At 38.8% G+C, this 12,199-nt stretch overlaps 1 protein-coding gene across 2 annotated transcripts in view; it reads left to right on the forward strand.

Annotated features, from left to right (window-relative positions):
- Nucleotides 1-12,199, forward strand: part of LOC145668886 (uncharacterized) — a 31,487-nt gene that overhangs the window by 15,521 nt on the left and 3,767 nt on the right. For both annotated transcript variants that reach the window (XM_081737147.1, XM_081737148.1), the window contains one exon: nucleotides 4,342-4,542. In XM_081737147.1, coding sequence (XP_081593273.1) covers nucleotides 4,342-4,542 — 201 coding nt within the window. The remainder of the gene's footprint in view (nucleotides 1-4,341; nucleotides 4,543-12,199) is intronic.

Consider the following 12,199-nt stretch of genomic DNA (forward strand, 5'->3'; position numbering starts at 1 on the left):
GATATTATTAAGGTACCGGTACCAAATGCAAACAATGACGTCATGTGAATTATTCTGACGTCATTTAAAGGTTACTTACATTGATACATGAGTCGCTATCAAACAGTTCAACGTGGCAATATCTTACATCTGTTATTAAGAGGGATATCACATCTTGCAAACGCATTTACAGTACTAACGAATAACTGTATGTAATTTAACTTAATCTAAGAACATAAGCTACAAATAATACTAAAATACCTGACTATCCTGCGTACCTAAAATAACTTATCAGATTATCTTGCAAACTAAACTCTTAACTACGAGGCACGTGTCAAAAAAAGGACCGATATTTTTTTTTACGCTCGCATTAAGTCGAGCATACCTTAGTATTCTGTGTTTGCAACAGATAATCATTCTAGTAGAATTGTGTACGTGCCAGTAGCAGTAAGGTGAAATGGCTTCCATAATAAAAAGAAAAGAAAAAAAAACCGTCAAGTGTGAAGTGAAATCTGTCATAAAATTTCTGAACGCCAAAGGACAATGCAGCTAACATCCATTGGGAATTTTGTGCCATTTATGGACCGACAGTAAAGAGTGAAGGAAAAGTTAGGCAATGGTGCAGAGTTTCGGCAAGGGCGGTCAAATGTTTATGACGATGAGCGTAGCGGAAGGCCGTGTGTTCAGCCGGACGATCTGGTGGAACGCGTTAACGAGAAAGTGCGTTCCAATTGCCGGTTCACAATAACGGATCTTGCCAGAGTTTTCAGAAGTGTCTGCGAAAAGTTGCATCGAATTGTGACTGACAAGCTAGGTTATCACAATCTGTGTTCGAGATGGGTGCCAAAAGTCCTAACAGATGCTCACAAAGAAGGACAGCTGCTTTCCACTGGAAGAAGAATGGAGACGACGACTTCTCTCACATACTGACGGGGGTTGAAACCTGAATATCGTATGCTCCTGGGTAGTCGAAGCAGTAGTCAATGCAGTAGCAACATTCCGGTTCTCCTAAAGCCAAGAAAATCAAATACCATCAATTCTCAAAATATTGGCAGTGGGACCAAAAGGGAGTGATTATTGTGAAATTCTTGGAACCAGGACGAACAATTACAGCAGATGGATATTACTAAACACTAAATAATCTGAGACGGGCCATCCAAAATCAGCGGGAAGGAATACTACACTCAGGAATTCTTCTGATTCATGACAACGCCCACCCACACACAGCTGGTCAATCTATTGACACAATTCAAAGACTTCGATGGAAACTATTTAATCATCCCCCTTAGAGCCCCGACTTCGCCCCCAGCGATTTCTTTCTTTTCCTTCACCTGAAAACATGGCTTGCATCAAAGGGTTTCAACGATAGTGAAGTGCTTGAGACATCAGTTCTGGACTGCCTGCACTTTCAGACGGCAGATTTTTACATAGACGTTATAATCTCTTTAAATTCGAGTCACTCTACCAGAAATGTATAGAGATTTTTAGTGACTAGGTCAAAAAATATTCGAGGTTATGTACGTGTCAATCAATCAGAGTATTTTTTTTTTTTTTTTAATAGCCCTTTTTGTGATATGCGCCTCGTACTTACCTTAGGAACATAGAATATACTTAACCTGTTGTTGTCTGGGGAGATACGTGAAAGAGAAACTAAATCTACATTGTACTTACCTTTTGATGATTTCTGTCAACTTGATACTCCACTCCTTCAGTTTAACAACTCGAGAATATTATCTGAACGCAAACAATAAAGTAATTATAATCGTAAATATGAATGACTGATTTCTAATATTGATTTCAAATGTTTTAACGTTAATGCGTAACTTAGTGTATTGTACTTACCTTAACATAATATGTGTGTGTCAGTTATATCTTTTACACTTCATTTATTATTTACATAATATAGTTCATAGTATTTATAAATAGATAATTTAATACCGTGCTAGTTACCTAATGTTCTATTTAAACATCCCGTGTGTTGTGAGTTAATACTTGTGCCTGAAGATCTTGCTAATCATCGAACCGGACGCGTTAAACATTGAGACAAGCCTTTGGGACTCCTATAGGCCAAAATTACAGCACTTGTCGTGCGAATGCCGGGTAGCCCCGCGGAAAGACAGATTTTCTATTAGCGTTACGCAAGATTTAATCTGGTCGGCTTCCGTTAGACGCGGCGTTCCAACACATGCCCCGATGCGGAGAACAGCAGTGACCTAAGGATGTACGAAAATATACGGATAAAGACGTCGCAAACAGCTGAAACCTTTTCTAAGTTCATACCTGTAGAAGGAGCCGAGACGCCTAGAGTATTGGCGTAAGAATTTGGAAGAAATCAAAGTAACTGAATTATTATTTTATTTTATTTAATGTGAAAACCTAAATTATCAGTATTTCATAGTTATTTCTTCATCGTATTCCACATACAATCAGATGGCTACTTGCATTCCGAACATTCATAGTGGAAGATTAGAACAAGTTTTTGCAAGTCGGTCAGAGCCTATATATTAAAAATATCATTCTGATATTACCTGGTGGAACTGAATAAAACTCTACAAAAACTGATCAAGATGACTATCCGCAGGATTGAAACCTGTACTTATTTCCTTTTATTGCTAGATGTTCTTATACATTTACTCCGAATTCGCTAAGTAACTACCATTGGTTGCATATAGATATTAATGAAAGAGGAAACAACCGATTTTTTAACACACCATATGCCCTATAGATGTGAATTCAATAATGTACAAAGAGTGAAAAAGTGACTGAGACTCGAACCCGAGACATACCGTGCCGGTGTGTTAACCACTATGCCAGCCAGTCCGCTTCCCAGAACAGCCACTCACTCTTTTTTCACTTTTTGCACGTTATTGAATTCACATCTATAGAGGATATCCTCTCTCATTAACCCAGGAACGGTCGACAGATGAGCGCAGTGCTCGCCCTGCTATATGTTTTCGTTTCAAAGCCGCCCTAGGGGGGTCACAGACCTGAAACTTCATCTACCTGTCTCTTGATGTGTCTTGTGTGTGAGAATCAAGTGTAACCTTTTCATTCTCTTCTGTTGGAGTAGCACAAACTTCATAAATGTGACTATGCGTAATTTGTGAGCGCCACGCTCACCTGTCGACCGACGGCGTGAGTGGTTTTTCCGAGATCATAGATAACAAGAAGGAGCAGCTTCAGTTATGGCTTGCGAAAAACAGAAAAAAAAAAGCTATACGTATGCTACCTGTGAAGTGCCAATCTGTGAGAAAAACACACTGTCAGTATCTGCTGGAAGTGTAATGGGTGACAACAAGACAGTGATGAGATATGAGTAGAACAGTGTCTTATTGAAATTCCTACTGTATGTATCAAGAGACATAAGTAGAGTGTTTACACTAAGATATTTATATATTTAATTTCATTAGAAATTTCCAACTCAAAATATGAATAGCATATATTGAAAACTCGCCCTTAGTATGTAAATACTTTTTTAGAAAATGTAATCCTTATGTGATAATGATAATAAAAATATAATTTTATGTAATAATCAAATAATTGTATTGTTTATGGAATAGCAGAAATTGATTTCATAAAAAGAACTTTGATAATAAAAATAGATATAACTTATAATAAGAAATAGTTTTATATAAACGCATTATAATTTTTCTTACGATGACTAATAATAATAATAATAATAATAATAATAATAATAATAATAAATCACAAAATGTCAACATATAGAAATGTGTTCAAAATTAATCCACGGCCATAGAAACGATTATATTGTAAGTGAGCGCCGCGCTCACCTGTCGACCGTTCGCGTCACAAATCAACATTCGACTGTTCCCGGGTTAATATCTATATAAAATCATAGCCGTCATAGGTGCTTAATATATATGGGCACATGGATTGTCCAATCACAGCAGGGGTCTGTGGTACAATCCACGTGATCCGAGTGGAGAGCATCGACCTCGAGAGTGAGGGAGTGAGTGGCTGTTCTGGGCAGCGGACTGGTTGGCGTAGTGGTTAATGCATCGGCATGGTATGCCGGAGGTTCCGGTCCAGTCAGTCACTTTTTCATTCTTTGTACATTATACCATTGGTTGGTTAATTTGGAGTTTCGCATCCCTTTTCAGTATTATGTAAGTTTAAGCAACAGATTGATATAGTATTCGAACTCCGTAAGCTCCGACCGGAAATAGAACACGAGTTTCTCACATCAAATGTGTGTATTAACTATATAGCCACGAAGAGTTGTAGCTATCACTGCTTTAATGCTATTTGCTAATGACGATAACTGGGCGTATTTCGTCTATTTCTTTCAGGAAGCTGTTTTTAGTAGGCAGATTTTTAAAATTTATGTAATTTTATTTCCAGATGTAGAAGAGTTTCAGAAAGACTGGGAGAAACGAGTAAACGCACATAAATGTAGTTTGAAGTGGTACCGGAAAAACTTATGTTGCCGAATCAAACTACATAGTGATGATAAGCTTCGAGCAACGTTTACACATCTTTTAGAATCTGATCTGAAGAGAAAATTCAGTGCAGAGTTGGAGATGTCAGAAAATAAGTGGAAAGGTAGGGTGTTAATAACTGTGTATTTCTATGAATAGTTATTCTACATTAGATTACTTCTCCCAAGCCTGATGAATTATAATATCATCTTTTTCAATTACATAGTAGGCGAGGATTCGTGTATGCACAATTCCATAACAAATATTGTTACTTTTTACCTTAATACGTAGTGTTAATGATTCCAGACGATGGTTTCGGCTTGCGATCCTTCATCATTCCGTAACCCTGTTTTTCAGATATTGATTGATACGAAAACTCCTGTATATCCTTGTATACAATTTCAATTCAAGTAATCCAAGTTTTCTTCAGGTACATAATAATATACTTAAAGGTGTTTAGGTCACATTACTTTAAGAAATCATTCATGGACGTAAAATGAATTTTGGTATCAACCAGCATAACAAAACAGACTCGCAGTGAGGTTGCAGGATCGCAAGCCAAAATCATAGTCTAGAAGAAGTAATACTACGCATTAAGGTAAAAAGTTATTATTATTATTGAAGATAAATGTTATTGTTTGCGCATATGGAAAATACATTATTTCAGAAGAGATCGAAAAAATATTACATTTGCTTGTGGGTAGGGAAACTAAAGTTTATTAGTTTTCTGAAGGAAGATGCTTAAGATGCCAATTAGTGCTGTCGAAATCGGTTTTTGAAAAAACCGAAATGTCGGTTTTGAAAACCGCTTTTGCGGTTTCGGTTTTGAAAACCGTTTTTGCGGTTTCGGTTTTGAAAACCGTTTTTGCGGTTTCGGTTTTGAAAACCGTTTTTGCGGTTTCGGTTTTGAAAACCGCTTTTGCGGTTTCGGTTTAGAAAAGCGCATTTGCGGTTTCGGTTTTGAAAACCGCACTTGCGGTTTTCGGTTTTCAGAAAACCGATATTCTCAAAAACCGAAAACTGCAAAAGTCACAAAAATTCGACAGCACTAATATCAAGTAACGACGAGAAAACAGCAAAGAATCTTTCCCATCTTCGACTCTCAGTTGCCAGATGGAGGGAAAAAATGCTCAAAATTTGCAGAGGGGAAAGAAGATTTTTTTTTTTTCTTAAAATGTCTTAACGTGTAGGGAAATTCTTGTTTAGTATACTTTTACAATTGGCAGAATAAAAAAAAAAAAAAAAAATAAGTTGCAGTTTCTCACAAAGAGGCACGGCTATCGTTATTGGGAAGTAAAAAAATAGAATAAAATATGATCGGTGTTCCCTTCACGTATGAACTATTGCAGGTGTCTGGGACTTGCGATAAGAAACCAGTCAACACATGTTAAACCACAACATTCTCATTTATCGGAGTGGCAACAAATCAACAATAAAATTGTGTATTGCGATCTAATTTTTTTCTTTTCTTTTTTTAAGAAAGTTAACAAAAGAAAGAGTGGCAGTACTACTTAAAAACAAGGTGAAAGAGTAATGATAATATAATAGATCTCAGTCTAAGTGGATGATGTTTCAAGTTGGATTTCATGAGTTGGAGGTGTAGTGATCTTAAATAAGGATTACCTTATTTTTTATTTAGCTTAGTGTTGTCATATTACCCGATTTTTGCGGTTACCATCCGATTTTCAGGTTCTATTCGTCCCTCGCTTAAACGTATCTTAATCACGAAAAACCACCTGCTTTTTGGGATTGAAGAAAAATCTAAGACGACTTAATGGATAAAGTCTTGGCATATTCAACGTAAACCGCTACACCTCTGATTTTTATATATTTCGTAAACTAGATCACAAGGAACACGAATCTGAAGGATTTTTGACATTCCGACTTCCGGAACTCGAGATATTAAAACTTCAAGTTTAATATAGATATATTCTCTATACAAAAAATATTGTGTCCTGTGAGATATATAAAGGTAACCAAGAAAGTTCTGTCGCTTTTTGTGGAGGTCTGTGTTCAATTGATCCTCACACCGTGAGTTGAATGCGAATGGAGAAAAGGCGAAGGTCAGATCTTGGTGTGGATATATCCAACTTCTACCTGCTTGTGGCAGTTCAGTTACAACGTGAACTTGTGTAAGGATAGAGTGAATATGGAACCTCCACAGAGCGTCATAAGGGCGTGTATGCTGTACGGATTCAAACTTGGGTCAAACGCCACTGCAGCGGGGCGGAAGATATCTCAGGCCATTCGTGAGGGTGTCGTGATTACGCAGACACTGCAAGGGTGATTTAGAAAGTTTAAGGACGGTAACAAAACACTCACGAAAGACGCACCACGTGCCGGAAGACCAACACGTGTACAAAATGAAAATCTTCAGGTAGCAATTGAGGCGAACAGTGGAGGGACCTGTGAGGAACTGGGGCTAACATTCAATGTGAGTGGAGAAACCATCCGGCAGCATCTCCATCAACTTGGGAAGCACTACAATTTGAGTCTATTGGTCCCACATGAATTAACTCCGGACCAGAAGGCTACGCGAGCAGACACCTGTGTATCTTTGCTGTCTCGTCTGAGGAAGGAGCCATTTCTGGACAGGATGTTGACATGTCATGAGAAGCTCCATGGCGTCGTCATCATTGGTTAAAATCCCATGAACTGGTTCTAAAACAGCTGAAACCAGTAATGCAGCAGAAAGTCCTGCTGTGTGTTTGGTGGACTGCTCGCGACATCGTGCATCGGAAACTGCTACCGGCTGGTCAGAGAACATCAATGCAACTGTCTACTGTTAGCAGTTGAGCGTGTTCAAGAAAAACTCAAAACCCTGGAGCCAGCACTTCTCAATCGCTAAGGGGTTCTCCCGTTACTGGACAACGCTAAGCCCCACATGGCTAGATTGACCCGGGACACCATCCTACGCCTTGGATGGGAAACACTATTGCAGCCGCCATACTCCCCGGACATTGCGCCGTCCGAATATCACCTGTTCCATTCCTTGGACACTCACCTTAGAGAACTCCAGTTCAACTCCGTAGTAAAGGTGCAAAATACACTTGATACCTTCTTCGCTTCACGGCAAACCAAGTTCTACCGCGAAGGAATCCATGCCCACCCCGAACGTTGGCAGAAGGTCGTTGATACTGATGGGTACTATTTTTGATCTTCCAGATACGTCTTAGGCAGGGATGTATCCACGGGGGGGAGTATCGGGGCCAGCCCCCCAAATGATTTCCTGGCTCTCCTAATGGTCAGATGTTAAAACATCATCGTGAGATTACTTCGCTTCAGTCATTTAAAAATAACAAAGTTTACATATAATTAATAATTTGCGGTAAAATAGTATGGAAAAATAGTATTTTACCATACCGATCACAAAATAGTATGGTATTTCTTCATTATAGCCATCCGAAAATAGTATGGTAGACTTTTTGTGACAGCAGATTACACAATCTACGGCGATTTGTATTTGACAGTTTGAAGACAAACGTTTTGACAAGGTACTATAAATTCTATCATAAAACAATGGTACTAAACTAAATCGTAAGTACATTATATTATTTGTATGCTGTAATTAGTGTTTTAAGAAAACTTTTTATCAGATGGAGAATTTGGTGATAAGCAACGTTTTTATTCAGTTTTTCAGTTTGGAATTCATTCGCTTTTTTAAATGCTATTTCGTGCAAAACAGTAAGTGAGATATAGCTGTTAATAAAATAATTATCTCTTTTTCGTCACGAATAATAAATAAACATTTTTGTCAGAAAATCTTAAATAAATTAAGTGCAGTTTCAAAGTAAATCAGTCTTATGTGTAAAAGTAACCAAGAAAGTTATGTCGCTTTTTGTGGAGGTCTGCGATAATTGGCCCTCACTGGCGGCAGGGTTTCGTCGAGTCGAAACATATATCTCGTGTCGGGGTGTTGAAGTTACTACCGCGTAGCAGCGAACAGCGAGAACTTTGTTTTGGTCCATACTTCTTAGATTCTTCGCGGAGAATCGTGAAGGGACCAACACGAACAATCGCCAGTCATGTGCATGCGGTTATTATTATATTTTTTTTCCCTGGATAATTGTTCCTAAAGTGAGCTCCGAGGATCAAGAATAACCTCTGTCTCAACATCATGAAGTGAAAGATCTTGAGATAAGTGCGATAATTGCATGAATTTAGATGGCAACTGTCGTCGATCATTAGAAAGTGAGTATGGGAGAAAGTAAATAGACACACTTCATTTTGTTACAAAATTACACACATTTTATCTAATTCCAAACAGTTATCGTCGAATATACACGGTTAAAGGAGCACTCTGATTGATCCAATTAAAAAGATCTTAACGATTTATCCCTTTACAAGCGACGTTTCCTTCATCAACTTCGTAGCGAAGTAGGAAGAACACTTGCCTAGTAATCATAAGGTTGGTGGTTTGAGTCCCCTGTGGGGTAATTTTTTGATACTTTTTTAAAGTGTTTTTTAGACTCACCTTAATGTAACTAAATCACACATATAGCCGATTTAACATTTTGGGGGAGTAATTTTGTGGTTCATTGGCGTTTTGTCGCGTCTCTGCGGCTGGTGGTATAATTTTCAAAACGGTAGAGGGGCCACCGGGGATCGTCGCTGCGGCGGCGCCAATGTTTGGCGAGATGTCGCTAATTGCCCATTTGTGGTCCACCGACGGTTACGGCATGGGGACAATTCAGTGTGAGTGGCGAAACCATTCAGCAGCACCTTCATCAACTGAGAAAACACTAAAAGTTGGGTCGATGGGTCCCACATAACTTGATTCCGGGTCAAAAGGCAACCCAAGCAGACACCTGTGTTTCTTTGCTGTCTCGTCTGAGGAAGGAACCATTTCTGGACAAGGTGTTGCCATGTGATGAGAAATGGGTCCTGTACGAAGTTCCACGGCGAAGTCATAATTGGTTAGCATCCCATGAACGGTTCCAAGACAGCCAAAACCAGCACTGCACCAGAAGAAAGTCCTCCTGTGTATTTATGAACTGATCGCGGCATCGTGCATCGGGAACTGCTACCAGCTGGTCATCGCATCAATCCAACTGTGTACTGTCAGCAGTTGAGCCGTGTTCAAGAGAAACTCAAAATTCTGGAGCCAGCATTTCTGAATCCCAAAGGGGTCCTTATGTTACAGGACAACGTTAAGCCCCTCGTGGCTAGGATGACCCGGGACACCATTTTACGCCATGGATAGGAAACACTATTGCATACGCCATACTCACTGGACATTGCACCGTCCGATTATTATCTGTTCTCTTCCTTGGGCAATCACCTTAAAGGATGCCAGCTCAAATCCCAAGTTGAGGTGCAAAATGCACTTGATACCCCCTTCGCTTCACGGAACACCAACCTCTACCGCGATGGAATAAATGGCCTTCCAGAACGTTTGCAGAAGGTTGTCGATCTATTCTTAATCTTCCAGATACGTGTTAGGTGACATATGAATGTCCGGAGGTGGTGGGTGAGAAAGCGATAGAACTTTCTTGTTTACCTTTATAGATCGGTTCTGTGTATTGAAATAGTTATGCACAAAGGTATAATGTTTGGTAGGGGCAGTAGTTCTTGGTTAAACATAATACAAACTATCTGTAATATAATTTATGAAATTAATAATAATAATAATAAGAAGAAGAAGAAGAAACAGCTAAAACAGTGTTTTTAGTTTTCTTGAAGGAAACCAAAATTTTCCTGTTTTTTTCAGGCTTCAAAAACACTAGCTACAACACATCTTTTTTTTAAGATTGTAGCTGGCCCCCCTTCAAAAACGACTAGCCCCTCCTATAGAAACCTGCTGGCTACACTCCTGGTCTTAGGTGACATATCGATGCTCTAAGGTGATAGGTCAAAAAGCGACAGAACTTTCTTCGTTAATTTTATACATACTATGTAAAACTACTGTATAAGTTCTAGTATCTCGAGTTCGGGAAGTCGGAATGTTAAAATTCCTTCAGATTCGTGTTCCTCGTAGTCTAGTTTACAAAATATATTAAAACTAGTTTTGGCCCAGTTTGCTTCCGTGGTCACTTTATGTTCGAATATCTCGAGTTCCGAAATTCGGAATGTCAAAATTCCTTCAGATTCGTGTTTCTCGTGTTCTACTTTACAAAATATATAAAAATCAGGTTGGGTCCAGTTTGCTTCCATGGTCACTTTATGTTCCAATATCTCGAGTTTCGACATTCGAAATATCAAAATTCCTTCAGATTCGTGTTCCTCGAGGTCTAATTTACAAAATATATGAAAATCAGGTGGGGTCCAGTTTGCTTCCCTGCAGCCGAAAAGTACATTGGAAGTGTCATCAAAGAAGTAACTTTAAAAAAAAAAGTGCGAAGGATCCCAGGTCAGTATTTGTAACACACAAGTTCACATTAGTGTTTACGGTTTAGAACTTTTCTGACTTTAAAATATTGCAACCCTAATTTAGCTGTGACTTGTACAACCATCGAACTATCCCTTTCGCACAGTGTTGCATATATTACCTTAATAGTCTTGGAGCAAATAAAAAAAGTTAAAACACAGACATAAATCAATACAATTGTCTCGATCGATAAATGCTTTCACAATTGTTAAAAGGTGTAATTAAAAACATCAAACATTGTGTTTGCTTTGAAAAGGACAAACAAGGTTTCGTTTATAAAACCGTAAACACGGTTTCGGGCGGCTTTCGCTTTCGAAAAGAGCTTCTGCGGTTTCGGTTTTAAAAACCGCTATTGCGGTTTCGGTTTTGAAAACCACTTTTGCGGTTTCGGTTTTGAAAACCGCTTTTTCGGTTTCGGTTTTGAAAACCGCATTTGCGGTTTCGGTTTTGAAAACCGCTTTTTCGGTTTCGGTTTTCAGAAAACCGGTTTTCTCAAAAACCGAAAACCGCAAATGTCACAAAAATTCAACAGCACTAATGCCAATAATATAATTGTCCAGAAATAACGTTCTTAATACAGTAGACGCTCTTTAATCCGACATTCTGTGGTTCGGAAAATTCTGTAATCAGGCACCAATCGAATCGTTCGCGGTTTTCTTCGGGTGAATTCGAGCTTTGCTGACCTTAACCGATAGGTCGCGCCCCGTTTTTCGTTTCTTCAGTGTTCATCGTAACTCAGTTTCATTGCAGTGCCATGATCCCTGTTTTCTAGCGAGTTATATATCACGTTTGCACAATATTACAGCTGTGTACATACAATGTATCGTACTGTAAAATATTCTCGAAGTCCAGCACGAGTTCTTTAATAAGAGTAAACACTTAAATCATTATAGACCAAAAACTAAGGAGAATTAATGGTCTCGAAGAACACGTAAACAGAGGCCGATTTCAGAATTGGTTCTTCGACAATTTATGATATTATTTCCCTCGTTTAGCCCACGGTTATAGTCCTGCGACGTTAAACTAAAAATCTTAATTCATTTCATGTGGACACAGTGCTCAGTAATAGAGCACTTAGCTCTGATGCATGGGCTCCTTGATTCAATCCCTGGCCAACATGGTGTCCGTGGGTTTTCTCGGGTACTCCCACAGGGTGTCTATCGGTCACGAAATCAGAAAACGGTCATGAAAGTCAAGAAAAAGTCACGAAATTTAGCTTTTGGGTCACGATTTTTTAAAATCTGTACAAATATAGGTATAGATGGGAAAATTTTGTTCTATAAAACATCAAAATTCACCACCAAAAATGTCTATGGTCGGCTTTAGACGGTACTAAATCGCAATCAAAGTATGCTTCTGTCGCATGCATGAAAATTCGGCCGAATTCGCATGTAAATTCGCTATTGAGAATGTT

Source organism: Thermobia domestica, chromosome 13 (assembly GCF_964235325.1).
Source record: "Thermobia domestica chromosome 13, izTheDome1.hap1.1, whole genome shotgun sequence".
Classification (NCBI taxonomy): domain Eukaryota; kingdom Metazoa; phylum Arthropoda; class Insecta; order Zygentoma; family Lepismatidae; genus Thermobia; species Thermobia domestica.